This window comes from Cherax quadricarinatus, chromosome 50 (genome assembly GCF_038502225.1).
Source record: "Cherax quadricarinatus isolate ZL_2023a chromosome 50, ASM3850222v1, whole genome shotgun sequence".
Lineage (NCBI taxonomy): Eukaryota > Metazoa > Arthropoda > Malacostraca > Decapoda > Parastacidae > Cherax > Cherax quadricarinatus.
The window spans coordinates 15,368,834-15,388,601 of NC_091341.1; the positions used below are offsets into that span (position 1 = coordinate 15,368,834).

At 39.8% G+C, this 19,768-nt stretch overlaps 1 protein-coding gene and 1 long non-coding RNA gene across 4 annotated transcripts in view; one reads left to right on the top strand and one right to left on the bottom strand.

Annotated features, from left to right (window-relative positions):
- Window positions 1–19,768, top strand: part of LOC138854142 (uncharacterized) — a 56,188-nt gene that overhangs the window by 34,497 nt on the left and 1,923 nt on the right. The window lies entirely within an intron of this gene.
- The window catches only part of LOC128695271 (voltage-dependent calcium channel subunit alpha-2/delta-1), a 304,996-nt gene continuing 288,899 nt past the window's right edge, over window positions 3,672–19,768 (bottom strand). For both annotated transcript variants that reach the window (XM_070095427.1, XM_070095426.1), the window contains exon 23: window positions 3,672–8,676. In XM_070095427.1, the coding sequence (XP_069951528.1) occupies window positions 8,566–8,676 (111 nt within the window). In that variant the 3' untranslated portion in view covers window positions 3,672–8,565. The remainder of the gene's footprint in view (window positions 8,677–19,768) is intronic.

Sequence of the window (19,768 nt, forward strand, 5' to 3'; positions counted from 1 at the left end):
CCAGCAAGCGTGCGTGAGCGTGTTAGATAGGAGTGAATGGAGACGAATGGTACTTGGGACCTGACGATCTGTTGGAGTGTGAGCAGGGCAATATTTAGTGAAGGGATTCAGGGAAACCGGTTATTTTCATATAGTCGGACTTGAGTCCTGGAAATGGGAAGTACAATGCCTGCACTTTAAAGGAGGGGTTTGGGATATTGGCAGTTTGGAGGGATATGTTGTGTATCTTTATATGTGTATGCTTCTAGACTGTTGTATTCTGAGCACCTCTGCAAAAACAGTGATAATGTGCGAGTGTGGTGAAAGTGTTGAATGATGATGAAAGTATTTTCTTTTTGGGGATTTTCTTTCTTTTTTGGGTCACCCTGCCTCGGTGGGAGACGGCCGACTTGTTGAAAAAAAAAAAAAAAAATTTTTTTTTTTTTTTTTTTTTTTTTTTTTTTTTTTTTTTTTTTTTTACTAAATGGTTGTCTCCCACTGAGGCAGGGTTATCCAAAGAAGAAAACACATTCACCATCATTCATTCACTTGCTGTATTTCCAGATGTTTTGCTGACATCACAATTCAGATTACCATTCAATATCCCCACCCCTTTTTCAGGGTGCAGGCACTACCCTTCCCAACTCCAAGACTCGAGTCCAGTTAGGAAGTTTTCCCTGAATCCCTTCCTAAAAGTTACCCTATCATTCTCCAACAGCGTTCTCATTAAAAACCACTTTGGCTCCATGCACTTCTAACATGCTCACACAAGCCTGCCAAGTATATATTTAGGAATGCTTGTGTACATACTTAGGTATGTATACAGTGGACCCCCGGTTTACGATATTTCATTCCAGAAGTATGTTCAGGTGCCAGTACTGACCGAATTTGCTCCCATAAGGAATATTGTGAATTAGATTAGTCCATTTCAGACCCCCAAACATACACATACAAACGCACTTACATAAATACACTTACATAATTGGGCGCTGATTGTAAACCGGGGGTCCACTGTATTTGTGTGTATATTGTGTGTATTTATGTATACATGTATTTGAGTGCATATTTGTGTTTTTAAAGGAGGGGTTTGGGATATTGGCAGTTTGGAGGGGTATGTTGTGTATCTCTATACGTATATGCCTCTAAACTGTTGTATTCTGAGCACCTCTGCAAAAGCAGTGATAATGTGTGAGTGTGGTGAAAGTGTTGAATGATGATGAAAGTATTTTCTTTTTGGGGATTTTCTTTCTTTTTTTTGGGTCACCCTGCCTCGGTGGGAGACGACCGACTTGTTGAAAAAAAAAAAAAAAAATTGTGTTTTTTATGTACTCGCCTGTTTGTGGTTGCATAGCTCCTGACCCCTGGCATGCATGCATATATGTATGTATATACAGTGGACCCCCGCTTAACGATCACCTCCAAATGCGACCAATTATGTAAGTGTATTTATGTAAGTGCGTTTGTACGTGTATGTTTGGGGGTCTGAAATGGACTAATTTACTTCACAATATTCCTTATGGGAAAAAATTCGGTCAGTACTGGCACCTGAACATACTACTGGAATGAAAAAAGTTCGTTAACCGGGGGTCCACTGTATATGTATTTGATCTCCATGGGGAAGTGGAACAGAATTCTTCTTCCGTGAGCCATGCGTGTCGTAAGAGGCGACTAAAATGCCGGGAGCAAGGGGCTAGTAACCCCTTCTTCTGTATATATTACTAAATTTGAAAGGAGAAACTTTCGTTTTTCCTTTTGGGCCACCCCACGTCGGTGGGATACGGCTGGTATATTGAAAGAAAGATATGTATTTGAGAAACAGAAATACCAAACCCAAGATAAACACCATTTATTTTTGAACTATCAAACTCCCTTCTGCTTGATAATTGATCTTTTATATTTTAGCACTGATAAGGTTTGAAATTACAGAAGTTTTGAAAATAGCTGGAGTTTACCTGGAGAGAGTTCCGGGGGTCAACGCCCCCGTGGCCCGGTCTGTGACCAGACCTCCTGGTGGATTAGAGCCTGATCAACCAGGCTGTTACTGTTGATGTTTACATGGGCTTTGGTATTTCTGCTCCTCATATGGTTGAGATTCCCAAGAGGAAGATCTACTGCTGAAGCTATTTTACACCCAAGTTTATCACAGCACCAAAATGCGATTAATGTCTTTTCAATAAATATTATTGTGATGCTTTGAAGTGCTGAAAAAGTTTAAAACAAAGAATGGCTGAGGCATGAAAATGTTTGTTTAGATTACTATGGCCTGAGGAAAGCTGGCTGCTGATTCTGGATCAATACAGCATATGATATAGTGGCCATATAAATCTTGACAGACAACCCACAGTCGCCAGCTGATTAAACATAAGCAGATGACTTGGTCGTCTATTGCTCAGTAGTTGCATAACCATCACCAGACTTCTATATCAACAAAGGAAATGGAATTTAGAGTAGGACAAATTGTTGTCACTATTGTAAATGAAATATTATACATACAGTGAGATATGAGAGGTGTCAGCTAATACTGTAAAACAGACAACTCAGAGCTGTCTACTGCTCAGAGCTACTTAACCATTTCCAAACACTTGTATATCAACATGTAACATGAATAAAGACTTTAAGGTAGGGTAAAATTCATTCTTGTTCACTTGTGGCATATTTTAAACTTCTTTCTTTCTTCTTTCAACACACCGGCCATATACCACCGAGGCGGGGTGGCCCAAAAGGAAAAACGAAAGTTTCTCCTTTTACATTTAGTAATATATACAGGAGAAGAGGTTACTAGCCCCTTGCTCCCGGCATTTTAGTCGCCTCGTACAACACGCATGGCTTGCGGAGGAAGAATTCTGTTCCACTTCCCCATGGAGATAAGAGGAAATAAACAAGAATAAGAACTAGAAAGAAAATAGAAGAAAACCCAGAGGGGTGTGTGTGAATATATATATATATATATATGCTTGTACATGTATGTGTAGTGTGACCTAAGTGTAAGTAGAAGTAGCAAGATATACCTGAAATCTTGCATGTTAATGAGACAGAAAAAAGGACACCAGCAATCCTACCATCATGTAAAACAATTACAGGCTTTCGTTTTACGCTCACTTGGCAGGACGGTAGTACCTCCCTGGGCAGTTGCTATAATATATAGTTACTGACAGCATATTAGCCTTTCACATGACCCCTGGAACACTGTAGCTGTTCATTTTTGGAAAGAATAGACATACTGCCTCAACCACCAGCTTCCCCATGGCCCTACGTAAGTAACTTTATTTAATAAAGTTTTTATTTAGGTTCTGGGTACATATGTATTTCTAGATCAACAAGCAATGAAAAACATTAGAGGGTGTGCCAAAGTATCAATTTTGATGGTATCAGGTCTAGTATCAGCTAATTTTGATGGTATCGCCTTCAGCACAAGTTTGGTGTAGTCTCATCCCTATAAAAAAAAATATTTTTGACAAAATAGGAAACTTAAATTTTTTTTTTTTTTGGCTCTTTGGGAAATCTCAAAAAGTTCATCCTATTTTTTTCATGTTAGTAACATAAAAAAATTAAATTACATAATGCATCGATTTCATAATGTAACCCTCATGTGAGATTTTGGTAAATTAAAATTTTCATAGTGAGAACTTTGTAAGAATTTACACTAAGATTACAAACTGTAAGGCATCCTGACGAATTTATTATACCATATACGTACCGAGTATGCATGTATACATACAATGGAACCTCTGTTTTCATATGCCCTAGTTTGTATACAAAACTATAGTTATTCTCTATAAAATGTATTTTGTATTAATAGTTTTGGATGTCTGGAACAGATTAATTGGATTTACATTATTTCTTATGGGAAATATTAACAAAAAATACATTTTATAGAGAATAACTATAGTTTTACATACAAACTAGGGATTACAAAAACCGAGGTTCCACTGTATATGTATATATTAATACACATACGTATATATATACGTACACACACACAGTACAGTATGTGTATGCAATAAAATGTAACGAACACTGATCACTGAGGGTTTTCTGCAGTGAGAGAGGAAAACTCACATGGAAACAAAAACAAGAAAGAATGGTTGTATTTTTCAACCTCTGGTTGAGGTCCTCTAAAAAGATACAAAGGAATGAGGAGAGCCATATTGTCAGGGTGGAACTTCTTGGTTCCTCAAGGTGCTTGATACCATCTCATAGTATTCTACCCTTTTATGAAAATAAAGGCATTGAGGTGACCTCTCATAATACACTGTTCTTGTTTGGAAATGAGTCTGAGTAATTGGTGTGGCTTAAGATGCATAAGAACAAAAAGAATTGAGGAGTACTGTGATAGGCATTTTATTCCATGCAAGGCTGGTCTGGTTCTTCACACTCAAATTGGCAGCCCTTAAAGGTTTTGCTGTGAGGCCTCTTGATGCAGATTCCTTGATGCTGGTGAGGGACTCTTGATCTAGGGAATTGGATCAGTACTCCAGTTCCCTGAATTAAGCCTGCATGCCTTCCATCCCCTTCCCCCACAGATGCTGTATGATTTCCTCTGGGTTTAGCGTTCCTGCGTGATGATGATAAAAATTTTGCTTGGAAGTAGTAGGTTGGCAGACAGCAACCACCCAGGGAGGTACCATCGTCTTGCCAAGTGAGCGTGAAACGGAAACCTGTAATTGTCTTACATGATGGTAGGATTGCTGGCATCTTTTTACTGCCTCATAGACACACAAGAAGACAGGTATATCTTGCTACTTCTACTTATACTTTGGTCACACTACACATGCATGTACATGCATATATATTTGCACACCCATCTGGGTTTTCTATTTTCTCAATAGTTCTTGTTCTTTATTTCCTCTTATCTCCATGGGGAAGTGGAAAAGAATTCTTCCTCTATAAGCCATGTGTATCATGTGAGGTGACTAAAAATGCCAGGAGCAAGGGGCTAGTAACCTCTATGTAAACTAAACTTAAAAAAAGAATACTATTTCGTTTTTCTTTTTTAGTGTCACCCTTCCTTGGTGGGATATGACCGGTTTGTTAATTTTTTTTTATTGTGTGTGTGTGTGTGTGTGTGTGTGTGTGTGTGTACTCACCTATTTGTGGTTGCAGGGGTCGAGTCTTAACTCCTGGTCCCACATGTGTGTGTGGATTCTTGATTAACCATTTCACTGTTCAGAGCCCCAATTTGGAACTTGTCCACAATGTTCCAGAATTTTCAAAAAAATTTTTTATTTTTTTTTATGAAATGGTAGAGAATCTTTTTCTGAAGGCAATAAAACAAAAGGTACCAAATTTGATCGAAAATTGACAAAATTACACTTTCACAAATTTTGCTGTCAGCAATATTTACGCATCAGTTATTTTTGCTCACTTTGAGTCCTATTTTAAGCTAATTACATTGTTCCAGTCGACCAGATTCTTAGCTATATCACTAGTATGTCTTCCATTTTATCTTCTGAGCATAAGAAATTGCCCAATCAACTATTTTAACTACCCAATAAAGTGATAATCAGGAAATTTGGCCAATTTCATACATTTCAAAATACAGCCTCTCTTCGCTTAACCCTTTCAGGGTCCAGAGGCCAAATTTCAAAGTGTGCACCAGGGTCCAAGAATTTTCCAACAAAATCTTTTTATTTTTTTCTTATGAAATGGTAGAGAATCTTTTTCTGAAGGTAAACAAAAAGTACGAAATTTGATGGAAAATTGTCGAACTTATGCTCTCGTGAATTTTGATGTGACAGTGATATTTAAGCATCGGCAATTTTACTGGCTTTGACTCCCATTTTAGGCCAATTACATTATTCCAGTGGACCAAATTCTTAGCTATTTCACTAGTATTACTTCTATCGATTGAGCACAAGAAATCGCCAAGTCAACTGTTTCAACTACAAAATAAAGTCATCGGAAATTGGTAATTTGGCCAATTTAATGCACAGTTCAAAATATTCCAGTTTCAAAATAGGGTCCAGAATAAACAATGCAGGCATTCCTGGCACTAAACTAACATTTTCTCTGTTCATTACATTTTTCAGGCTTTACAAATGAATTCCATTTTGATTTTTTATTCACATAATGAATTTTAATTCAAACCAAAAATAGAAGATTTACTGTTATGCAATATTGTAATAATTGTATAAATAATATCACCACATTTGTGTATGTATATTAGACCCACCAGCTGGTGTGTATTAGACGTGTGAGGTCATTTGTTTACTCTTGAACATCGCCAAAAATTTAACATTTCTGCCACTTTGAGCTCAGTTTCAAGTCATTTCCAGTACTAAAACCAATCAAAATCACCTGTATTTCTGTAATATATCTTCCTTTCTATCAAATGAGATCAAGAAATCGCAAATACAACTATAAAAAACGTACAAAAAACACTGCAAAGTCACTTAATTGAAAATTGCGGTGTTTTTTTTTCTCTCATGCACTGTGTGCTGCAGGATTTGTTTTATGTGGTGCACACATACCACATAGATGTATTCTCTCATATCTGGGCCCAGATTTACCACTCACAGCTTATCAGAGTGAGCTGAGCTCATGGTGTAGATCTACGGTTTGGATCTTCAACTCAAAGCCGTAGAACTACGGCACGGACCCTGAAAAGGTTAATGACGGAGTTCCGCTCCTAAGACCATGTTGGTAAACAAATTTGTCACTAAGCAAGGAGCATACTATAATGGTTGTGGGTTTGTGTCAACCATCTTTGATATTATTTTAATGTCACCTTTGCACCATTTATAACATTTTTAGTATATTTTTAAGTGTTTATACAGTAGTGTACTGTATATTGTAATAAACAGAAGAGAGGAAATTAGCTCTAATAAACATTACTTAGGTGTGCATACTGGTAAGAGAGCCCATTGTAAGTGAGGGTAGGCTATATTTCAACTCTCAAAATAGGGTCCAGAATAAATGCAGGCATTCCTGGCACTTAATAACATTTCCTCTGTTCATTAGTTACGTTCTCGGCTTTACACGTGAATTCTATTTTGATTTTTTATTCACACAAAAAAAATAAAGCTTTACTAATATGAAATATTGTAATAATTGTACAAATAATATTGCATTCGTTAAGGCTTGTTGGACTCGGATGTGACGTGTTTTTTCTTGAACAACAAAAATTGAACATTCCCGCTAGTTTGAGCTCAATTTCAAGCTATTTTCAGTCCTAAAATCAGTCAAAATCATCTCTGTTTCTGTAATACATCTTTCATTCTATAAAGTGAGAATACAACCATAAAACCCATACGAAAGTAGTATACCACAAAGCTGCTGTTTTAAACCAAAAACACGGCTGCAGTTTTTTTTCTTGTGCACCGCTTGCTGCAGGATTTTTTTTATGTGGTGCACACTGCATCAACCCATTCTTTTATATCTAGGCCCAAATTTACTGTTCACAGCTTATCTGAGCGAGCTGAGCTATCACATAGTACTATGGCATGGCCAGTGAACTCAAAGGCATGGTACTACAGCACAGTGAAATGGTTAAACTCGGTGCTGAGATGCGTCTTATAGTGCCTATTTGGTTATCACATCTGATTTGAAATTTCTTTCATCAGTGTTAAATTTTATGGCTTCAATTTATTTTTGTTTGTACAAGTCATCACTTTATAAATGTTGTTAATATTATCCCTGTTGATGCAGCGCTGTATAGCCCTTGTGGCTTAGCGCTTCTTTTTTATTATAATAATAATATCCCTGTTGATTGTGAGGTGCAGATTTTTAATAGGTTGGAACAGTGCAGAACTTTCATGACCATACCTGGCTGAGCACTTTTGTTCAATTATCTTACTCAAGATCCCAGTCAGTTACTCCTGCATACACTGATTTTTTTTTTTTGTGCATCTTCAAAAGACAGTTTCGTAATTTGGGTAGCAACATGTGAGCTCTGTGCACATAGAAACTGGCGGAGATCTTGAAACTAGGATAGTAGAACACAAACACATGAAAAATTTGTACAGTACCAACATATTAAATATTTGCACTGCACAATCAACTCAGATTGTGAAAACCATTACAAAATGAAAGCCCAAAGAAATGAAAATCAGTTGAAGTCCTATCAGACATTAACATTTAGAAATGTCAAACCTGATATAACCAAATATGCATTAAGAAAAGAAAACACATCCCACAACAGTGTAATCAGGCATCCATACAATAACCACCAAGATGCTCGCAGTACAACCTTAAATAAGGGCTGCCATTTTGATTGTAAAGCATAGGACATTGCAGTGCTCCTAAATTCTTTTCTTATACCACAGAATTACCTGTGAACTCAAATGCTCAAATATACAGGCTTATATAAAGGATCTGAGCACCTTCACATATTTAGAAGGATAGCCTACAGTATCAAAGAAATTCCACCCCAACAATGTGGATGCCAAGGAATCACCTGCCCTTATAAATGCTTGGTCTCTCTCCTCATTCCTTTGTATTGGTTTTAGAGGACCAACCTTAGCTAGAGGTCAACATATATTGACAATTGCTCTTGTCTTTGTCATGGATAAATCGATATCAACCAGATTGATTAAATGAACTGAGTTCCACAAAATTCAGCTAAGACTTAACAATAATAAGCAATAATTATAATGAAAAACTTTTATTTATAAAGTTACTACACACAGCAACAGTTAGCAACACATGGGCAAGGGATACTTCTAGGTGGTTTGGACATCCATTGCAGCCAACATCATTCTGAAAAGATAATAGGCTGAATGAGACATTTTGGTGACTACTACACTTTTGAATATATGTATATATACTGTATAGTGGACAAATGTGGGAGGGTATGTAGAAGGAAATTAAATGAATAAGAGTGTGCACAGTGATGAGGTAACAAAGTTTAGGTAATGACATTGAATATAAGATTGGAGTATGAAGTGTATATACATTTAGATGGTTTAGAAAGACACGTAAGCAAACACTATAACATATTTATTAGAAAACGTTTCGGTCCTGGGACCTTGATCACTTCTAACATACAGAGGTAGAAAGACATTATATATATAGGCGGAGAGTGAGGTGTGACGCACGTGACCTGAGGAATGTCATAAGAATGGAGGAACACTGTGGAAGGCCTACTGGCCCATGCAAGGCAGGTCCTTATGAAAACAACCTCTACCTATGATGAGGACGGGTAGACGATGAAATCATGTGACTCCTGTGTTGTTGGGTTGGTGCTGCTTAAGTATCATGTATGCCAATGTTTTTGAAATTTTGTAGTTTCCAGTGTTGCGTTCTATAGTGTCGGTGACGGCGATTAGTGAGGCTTCTAGGCACCGTCGGCGTCTGAGGTCTGGTTCGGCGAGAACGAGTTGTGCCTCATTCCAGTTCATCAAATGCCCCGTGGAGTCTCTGTGGAGGACGCAGGCGTACCTTACATCGTCTCTGTTAGAGGCATTTCGATGCTCATTCAGGCGGACTGCAAGATCTCTGCCTGTCTCGCCTACATATTTCTTGGGACAGAACCCACAGGGGATAGTGTAGACGCCTGCTGTAGAAGTTAGTGGTGTGGGGCTGCATTTCGTAGTGAGGTCGTTGATGTTACTCATAGCAAGTGCCCGGCGAGTATTCGTGGCAACATCGCCACATGGGAGTACTATGAACTGCTTAGGGGGCTGTTCCATGGGCGGTTTGTTGAGGATAGCTTGTGCCTTGAGTCTGCAATCTCTGATGAAGAAAGATGGGAACTGAAGACATGTAAAGGCTTGTGTTATGTAAGTGCATTCTTCTTCTAGAAAACAAGGGCTGGAGATGCGAAGAGCTCTCAAGAAGAAGCCAATGAGGACTCCTCTCTTAGTGCGGGTGTCTTGGTGTGAATAAAAGTGTATAAGATCGTCCTTGTTGGTAGGTTTTCTATACACTTTGAAGAGAAGTTTGTCACTGTCGGGAGATCTGCACAGTAGAACGTCGAGGAAAGGAAGTTTGCCATCATTTTCGAGTTCAAGTGCAAACTTTGTTGATGATTCAACTGCATTGATCTTGTTGAGAAGGGCCTGTATATTGAGACGTCTCGGATAGAAAACCAATATATCATCAACGTATCTTAGCCAGGTAACGGTGTTGGGAATGAGAGTGCTGAATTTCTCTGTCTCCAGGTTTTCCTTGAAGAGGTTGGCAAGCACAGCACTGAGCGGGCTGCCCATTGCCATCCCAAAGCATTGTTTGTAACAGTTGTCCTGATACTTGAAGTTGAAATTAACACAAAGTTCCACTAGATTGATGAAATCTAGAAGAGGTAAAGGGAGGTCGTGGTTTTCAGTGAGCCTCTGTCTCAGAATGCTGATTGCAGTGTCAGTAGGAACGTTGGTAAAGAGGGCTGTGACATCGAAGGAAGCCATGCTTTTGTTTTTGACATTCAGGTTGGAAATTCAGGAGAGAAGGTCACCAGAGTGTTTGAGGTGGGCTTGACTGATGGTGTGTATAGAAAACCTACCAACAAGGACGATCTTATACACTTTTATTCACACCAAGACACCCGCACTAAGAGAGGAGTCCTCACTGGCTTCTTCTTGAGAGCTCTTCGCATCTCCAGCCCTTGTTTTCTAGAAGAAGAATGCACTTACATAACACAAGCCTTTACATGTCTTCAGTTCCCATCTTTCTTCATCAGAGATTGCAGACTCAAGGCACAAGCTATCCTCAACAAACCGCCCATGGAGCTGCCCCCTAAGCAGTTCATAGTACTCCCATGTGCCGATGTTGCCACGAATACTCGCCGGGCACTTGCTATGAGTAACATCAACGTTTCCACCATAAACACATCTATCAAAGACCTCACTACGAAACGCAGCCCCACACCACTAACTTCTACAGCAGGCGTCTACACTATCCCCTGTGGGTTCTGTCCCAAGAAATATGTAGGCGAGACAGGCAGAGATCTTGCAGTCCGCCTGAATGAGCATCGAAATGCCTCTAACAGAGACAATGTAAGGTACGCCTGCGTCCTCCACAGAGACTCCACGGGGCATTTGATGAACTGGAATGAGGCACAACTCGTTCTCGCCGAACCAGACCTCAGACGCCGACGGTGCCTAGAAGCCTCACTAATCACAGTCACTGACACTATAGAACGCAACACTGGAAACTACAAAATTTCAAAAACATTGGCATACATGATACTTAAGCAGCACCAACCCAACAACACAGGAGTCACATGATTTCATCGTCTACCCGTCCTCATCATAGGTAGAGGTTGTTTTGATAAGGACCTGCCTTGCATGGGCCAGTAGGCCTTCCACAGTGTTCCTCCATTCTTATGACATTCCTCAGGTCACGTGCGTCACACCTCACTCTCTGCCTATATATATAATGTCTTTCTACCTCTGTATGTTAGAAGTGATCAAGGTCCCAGGACCGAAACGTTTTCTAATAAATATGTTATAATGTTTGCTTGCGTGTCTTTCTAAACCAACTTGTTGGTATTTATTACCAAGGTTTATACCATACATTTAGATATTTAGGGGTGGACAATGTCCACAGATAGGTTAATGAAAGATAACGCTAACCATATTTACAGATTTGCAGAAAATTCGGAGTGTGGAAATTAGGAGAAGGTGTGGAGTTAATAAAAGTATTAGTCAGAGGGCAGAAGAGGGGTTGTTGAGGTGGTTTGGTCATTTAGAGAGAATGGATCAAAGTAGAATGACATGGAAAGCATATAAATCTATAGGGGAAGGAAGGCGGGGTAGGGGTCGTCCTCGAAAGGGTTGGAGAGAGGGGGTAAAGGAGGTTTTGTGGGTAAGGGGCTTGGACTTCCAGCAAGCGTGCGTGAGCGTGTTAGATAGGAGTGAATGGAGACGAATGGTACTTGGGACCTGACGATCTGTTGGAGTGTGAGCAGGGTAATATTTAGTGAAGGGATTCAGGGAAACCGGTTATTTTCATATAGTCGGACTTGAGTCCTGGAAATGGGAAGTACAATGCCTGCACTTTAAAGGAGGGGTTTGGGATATTGGCAGTTTGGAGGGATATGTTGTGTATCTTTATATGTGTATGCTTCTAGACTGTTGTATTCTGAGCACCTCTGCAAAAACAGTGATAATGTGCGAGTGTGGTGAAAGTGTTGAATGATGATGAAAGTATTTTCTTTTTGGGGATTTTCTTTCTTTTTTGGGTCACCCTGCCTCGGTGGGAGACGGCCGACTTGTTGAAAAAAAAAAAAAAAAAAAACGCTAACCATAGAATAGGTGAAGTGTGGGGCGTATTGAAAGTATGGAGATAAATGAAATGTATTAGTATTGGTAGAACTACCAACAATATGTTAAGTAAAAGGCCAAGTGCAACTAATGTGACATTTTATTGTGGCAACATTTCACTCCAGGAGCTTTGTCAAGCCGTTACAAACAATACATGGACACGTAGGGTATGCATAGGTGAAAATTGAGACGCGCGCAACATTTGGGTATATATGTAGGATCTGAGTGAGGTGTAGTACAAAGAGGTAGTAGTATAATGTAGTGGAAAGTCAGCTGGTACATGAGAAAGAAAGGTTACAAAAGCTATGGTGTGGGTAGCATAAAAAATAAGTTGGGCAAATGTATATGGATGGATATGAGAAGGCATGTATCAGTGTCCCTCCTCTATTACCTAAGAAAGGAACGCTGGAGCAGGCCTGTTGGCCCAAACCGGGCCTCTCCTTTTATGTAGTAGCAATTATGTGAAGGCAGGGTTTACTGTTTTCAGGTTTCTCACTAAGACTTCAGAGATGATGAATTAAGAGGGGTGGAGATTGCTTGGGCATGGAGGGAAATAGGTTGACAAAGAGGGTGTACAAGTCTGAAGTAGGGGTAAAAGCTTTGAGTTTTAGAGGCTTCAGCAAGTTTGTGTGTTAGGAGTTAATGGAGCCTTAGTGGTTTTTAATGGATGTGCAGCTGGTGAACAGTAACTTTTATGAAGGGATTCAGGGAAACCAGTTAGCCAGGCTTGAGTCCTGGAGGTGGGAAGGGCAGTGCATACACTCTAGAGGAGGGGCTGGGATGTTGCAGTCAGAGGGTGATCTGATTTGTATGTCAGCACACTTAGGGAAAGATGGCAACTGTTTTCTTTGGGTCACCCTGCCTTGGTGGGAGATGGCTGTCAAGGCAGGGTGACCCAATGAAGAAAACAGTTACTATCATTCATTCAACTGCCATCTTTCCAGAAGTGTGCTGACATCACAATTGGATCACCCTCTTGGCTACAATATCCCTACCCCTCTTTCAGAGTGCAGGCACTGCCCTTCCTTCCTCTAAGACAAGTCCAGCTAACGGATTTCCATGAAGATTACATTGTTCAACTGCACATCCATTAAAAAACTCGTCTCTACTGGTTCTAACATGCACAAACTTGCTGGATCCTCAAAACCTATCCTTCCTACCTTCCACCCCAGATTTATATACCCTCATCCTATCCCTCTCCACCCTCTAAATGGCAAAATCACCTCAACCCCTTCCCAGCCTTCTTGGTAAATCCACACCCTGTATAATCACACCATAACTTGCCCTCAAACACATCTCCACTGCTTCTAACCCTCTTGCTGCAACATTCAAGGTTGTGCCTCACACCCATACAAAAGTGGTAGTATACTCTTGTATATTACCTTCATTTCTTCCTTCATTGGTAAACTACTACCCAGAGATGCATTAACACACCATCTACTATTCCCCACCCCACTCCTCATCTATTCCATGGTTCACCTTATCTGATATTCAGCCTATCTTTACAATGACAATCACCCTGCTCTTTTCTACATTCGCTTTCACATACCCGCCCAATTTCATCCACCAACATCCTGGCATTCACTTTAGTCCTGTCTACAAAAACACATTAACTTTGATACATCCCCTAAGCCCTGTTTTCACAGGGATACAAGAACCCCCCTTTCCCTCCTACATTCCTTATCTTTATCCAGGTAACTCTACTACTCTTCATAACCTGCCACATGGCTTCCCTGCCCACCCTATCATATGCCTTTTCAAAATCCATAAAGGTCACAAACAGCTCTTTCCCCATCTATATAAATCAATTTATTGTCATATGCATCATTTGTACAAAATAACATCACATCACTCAAAAGACCCTTAGTTATGCAGAGCATTTCAGGCAAGCTTAAACCTAACTTGCATCTAGGAGGACTAAATTATTATACATATAAGCTAATGATTTTCACAATAAAATTGATTACATGAATATGAAGCAGATGAAGTTATAGCAAAGTAAATAGGAGTAAGAATACTTACATTATACTGTTAAAATTTTTCAGTTAATTCCAAAAAATTACAATAAGAGTGAAACTAGTTGCATGTATTATTACAGTGTGCACTAATAGTATTTTACATGTATATATATAAGACATTAATGATATTCACAGTAAAATTAATTCAATGGGAATAACTCATTGCACAAATAACCTGCACATAAAAGAGAAGCTTACGACGACGTTTCGGTCCGACTTGGACCATTTACAAAGTCACACTAACCAGAAGTGGAGCAGGACGGCTATATATAGGCAGGAAGAGGTGGTGGTAGTGGGGAATAAGGAGGAGGAGCCAGTCAAATACTAAGAAAGGGGAGCACTGCAAGGAAGCTGGGTGCACAGAGGTGGGTGAAAGGGGAAGTGGTGAAATAAATAAAGAAGGAACAGAAACACGAGACAAAAAAAAAGACAACCTGTTTTGTTCCTTCATTTATTTATTTCACCACTTCCCCTTTCACCCACCTCTGTGCACCTGCTCTCCCTCTGTGGGCACCCAGCTCCCTTGCAGTGCTCTCCTTTCTTTGTATTTGACTGGCTCCTCCTCCTTATTCCCCACTACTACTACAACCACCACCTCTTCCTGCCTATATATAGCCATCATGCTCCACTTCTGGTTAGTGTGACTTTGTAAATGGTCAAGTCGGACCGAAACGTCGTCGTAAGCTTCTCTCTATTTTTTTATTATTTTTTTTATTATCACACTGGCCGATTCCCACCAAGGCAGGGTGGCCCGAAAAAGAAAAACTTTCACCATCATTCACTCCATCACTGTCTTGCCAGAAGGGTGCTTTACACTAGTTTTTAAACTGCAACATTAACACCCCTCCTTCAGAGTGCAGGCACTGTACTTCCCATCTCCAGGACTCAAGTCCGGCCTGCCAGTTTCCCTGAATCCCTTCATAAATGTTACTTTGCTCACACTCCAACAGCACGTCAAGTATTAAAAACCATTTGTCTCCATTCACTCCTATCAAACACGCTCACGCATGCCTGCTGGATGTCCAAGCCCCTCGCACACAAAACCTCCTTTACCCCCTCCAACCTTTCCTAGGCCGACCCCTACCCCGCCTTCCTTCCTTCCACTACAGACTGATACACTCTTGAAGTCATTCTGTTTCGCTCCATTCTCTCTACATGTCCGAACCACCTCAACAACCCTTCCTCAGCCCTCTGGACAACAGTTTTGGTAATCCTGCACCTCCTCCTAACTTCCAAACTATGAATTCTCTGCATTATATTCACACCACACATTGCCCTCAGACATGACATCTCCACTGCCTCCAGCCTTCTCCTCGCTGCAACATTCATCACCCACGCTTCACACCCATATAAGAGCGTTGGTAAAACTATACTCTCATACATTCCCCTCTTTGCCTCCAAGGACAAAGTTCTTTGTCTCCACAGGCTCCTAAGTGCACCACTCGCTCTTTTTCCCTCATCAATTCTATGATTCACCTCATCTTTCATAGACCCATCCGCTGACACGTCCACTCCCAAATATCTGAATACGTTCACCTCCTCCATACTCTCTCCCTCCAATCTGATATCCAATCTTTCATCACCTAATCTTTTTGTTATCCTCATAACCTTACTCTTTCCTGTATTCACCTTTAATTTTCTTCTTTTGCACACCCTACCAAATTCATCCACCAATCTCTGCAACTTCTCTTCAGAATCTCCCAAGAGCACAGTGTCATCAGCAAAGAGCAGCTGTGACAACTCCCACTTTGTGTGTGATTCTTTATCTTTTAACTCCACGCCTCTTGTCAAGACCCTCGCATTTACTTCTCTTACAACCCCATCTATAAATATATTAAACAACCACGGTGACATCACACATCCTTGTCTAAGGCCTACTTTTACTGGGAAAAAATTTCCCTCTTTCCTACATACTCTAACTTGAGCCTCACTATCCTCGTAAAAACTCTTCACTGCTTTCAGTAACCTACCTCCTACACCATACACTTGCAACATCTGCCACATTGCCCCCCTATCCACCCTGTCATACGCCTTTTCCAAATCCATAAATGCCACAAAGACCTCTTTAGCCTTATCTAAATACTGTTCACTTATATGTTTCACTGTAAACACCTGGTCCACACACCCTCTACCTTTCCTAAAGCCTCCTTGTTCATCTGCTATCCTATTCTCCGTCGTACTCTTAATTCTTTCAATTATAACTCTACCATACACTTTACCAGGTATACTCAACAGACTTATCCCCCTATAATTTTTGCACTCTCTTTTATCCCCTTTGCCTTTATGCATGCTCTCTGCTAATCCCTAGGTACCTTACCCTCTTCTATACATTTATTAAATAATTGCACCAACCACTCCAAAACTATATCCCCACCTGCTTTTAACATTTCTATCTTTATCCCATCAATCCCGGCTGCCTTACCCCCTTTCATTTTACCTACTGCCTCACGAACTTCCCCCACACTCACAACTGGCTCTTCCTCACTCCTACAAGATGTTATTCCTCCTTGTCCTATACACGAAATCACAGCTTCCCTATCTTCATCAACATTTAACAATTCCTCAAAATATTCCTTCCATCTTCCCAATACCTCTAACTCTCCATTTAATAACTCTCCTCTCCTATTTTTAACTGACAAATCCATTTGTTCTCTAGGCTTTCTTAACTTGTTAATCTCACTCCAAAACTTTTTCTTATTTTCAACAAAATTTGTTGATAACATCTCACCCACTCTCTCATTTGCTCTCTTTTTACATTGCTTCACCACTCTCTTAACCTCTCTCTTTTTCTCCATATACTCTTCCCTCCTTGCATCACTTCTACTTTGTAAAAACTTCTCATATGCTAACTTTTTCTCCCTTACTACTCTCTTTACATCATTCCACCAATCGCTCCTCTTCCCTCCTGCACCCACTTTCCTGTAACCACAAACTTCTGCTGAACACACTAACACTACATTTTTAAACCTACCCCATACCTCTTCGACCCCATTACCTATGCTCTCATTAGCCCATCTATCCTCCAACAGCTGTTTATATCTTACCCTAACTGCCTCCTCTTTTAGTTTATAAACCTTCACCTCTCTCTTCCCTGATGCTTCCATTCTCCTTGCATCCCATCTACCTTTTACTCTCAGTGTAGCTACAACTAGAAAGTGATCTGATATATCTGTGGCCCCTCTATAAACATGTACATCCTGAAGTCTACTCAACAGTCTTTTATCTACCAATACATAATCCAACAAACTACTGTCATTTCGCCCTACATCATATCTTGTATACTTATTTATCCTCTTTTTCTTAAAATATGTATTACCTATAACTAAACCCCTTTCTATACAAAGTTCAATCAAAGGGCTCCCATTATCATTTACACCTGGCACCCCAAACTTACCTACCACACCCTCTCTAAAAGTTTCTCCTACTTTAGCATTCAGGTCCCCTACCACAATTACTCTCTCACTTGGTTCAAAGGCTCCTATACATTCACTTAACATCTCCCCAAATCTCTCTCTCTCCTCTGCATTCCTCTCTTCTCCAGGTGCATACACGCTTATTATGACCCACTTCTCACATCCAACCTTTACTTTAATCCACATAATTCTTGAATTTACACATTCATATTCTCTTTTCTCCTTCCATAACTGATCATTTAACATTACTGCTACCCCTTCCTTTGCTCTAACTCTCTCAGATACTCCAGATTTAATCCCATTTATTTCCCCCCACTGAAACTCTCCTACCCCCTTCAGCTTTGTTTCGCTTAGGGCCAGGACATCCAACTTCTTTTCATTCATAACATCAGCAATCATCTGCTGCTTGTCATCCGCACTACATCCACGCACATTTAAGCATCCCAGTTTTATAAAGTTTTTCTTCTTCTCTTTGTTAGTAAATGTCTACAGGAGAAGGGATTACTAGCCCATTGCTCCCGGCATTTTAGTCGCCTCATACGACACGCATGGCTTACGGAGGAAAGATTCTTTTCCACTTCCCCATGGACAATAGAAGAAATAAAGAAGAACAAGAGCTATTTAGAAAACGGAGAAAAACCTAGATGTATGTATATATATATGCATGTGCGTGTCTGTGAAGTGTGACCAAAGTGTAAGTAGGAGTAGCAAGATATCCCTGTTATCTAGCGTGTTTATGAGACAGAAAAAGAAACCAGCAATCCTACCATCATGCAAAACAGTTACAGGTTTTTGTTTCACAGTCATCTGGCAGGACGGTAGTACTTCCCTGGGTGGTTGCTGTCTACCAACCTACTACCTTTTATGTGCGGGTTATTTGTGTATTGTTCCAGTCACTGTATTATGCCTTTTTTTGTTATTTAATAACTCATTGTATTTGGTAATTCAAAATATTCTAAAAAATCATGTTATGAATGAAGCAATACAAAATGTGATAAGATAGTATGTGTCTCTCTAGTAATATGAGAGTTGAAGGGGAGATAAAGAACAGGAACAATATTAGATGAAAAACAGGGTTTCAGGTTTTGTTTGGTATGAATTGTTAAGATCACATTAAGGTAAGAAGGTGCTTTCTAACAGTAGCTTTGAAGTGGTTTGTTGATAGGGAACATCTGGAATCTTCAACCAGAGAGTTCCAGAATTTAGGTCCCTTTATGCCTGTTGAGTTAAACAGGGAATATCAGATTGTGTCTAGTCTTAGGCCTACGAGTTCTATTGCAGCTATCAAGAATTTTAGGGCAGGATTAGTGTTAGAATTGATTGTTCTATATATGCAGAGATGTATAAGTAAAATCTTTTGTATGTTAAGTAAGCCTAAACTTTTGAAGAGTGGAGTATGTTTCCTGGCTCACTCATACTTCAGTGTAAACACTTGATCATCATTCTCCTAAATGATGTTATCCTTCCCTGTTCAATGCATGAAACTGCCTCCCTTTCATTACTAACATTCAGCATGTCAAAATATCCTCCCCCTCTAATGTTCATAAAAAATAAATGCTGTGTTGTAGTGATAGGGATTTATCACAAATGCTTTGCATAATACTATCATTACATTTGAGAAGCTCCTTCACGTTTAATAATTATTAAAAATGCTATTATATTCATGATTGATGGTTAAATTTGATCATACAACATTTAATATAATTATGATATACATGTACCTAGGTAGTAGGTTGGTAGACAGCAACCGCCCAGGGAGGTACTACCGTCCTGCCAAGTAAGTAAAACGAAAGCCTGCAATTGTTTTACATGATGGTAGGATTGCTGGTGTCCTTTTTTCTGTCTCATGAACATGCAAGATTTCAGGTACGTCTTGCTACTTCTACTTGGGTCACACTACACATACATGTACAAGCATATATATACACACCCCTCTGGGTTTTCTTCTATTTTCTTTCTAGTTCTTATTCTTGTTTATTTCCTCTTATCTCCATGGGGAAGTGGAAACAGAATTCTTCCTCCGTAAGCCATGCGTGTTGTAAGTGGTGACTAAAATGCCGGGAGCAAGGGGCTAGTAACCTCTTCTGTATATATTACTAAATGTAAAAGGAGAAACTTTCCTTTTGGGCCACCCCCGCCTTGGTGGGATACGGCCGGT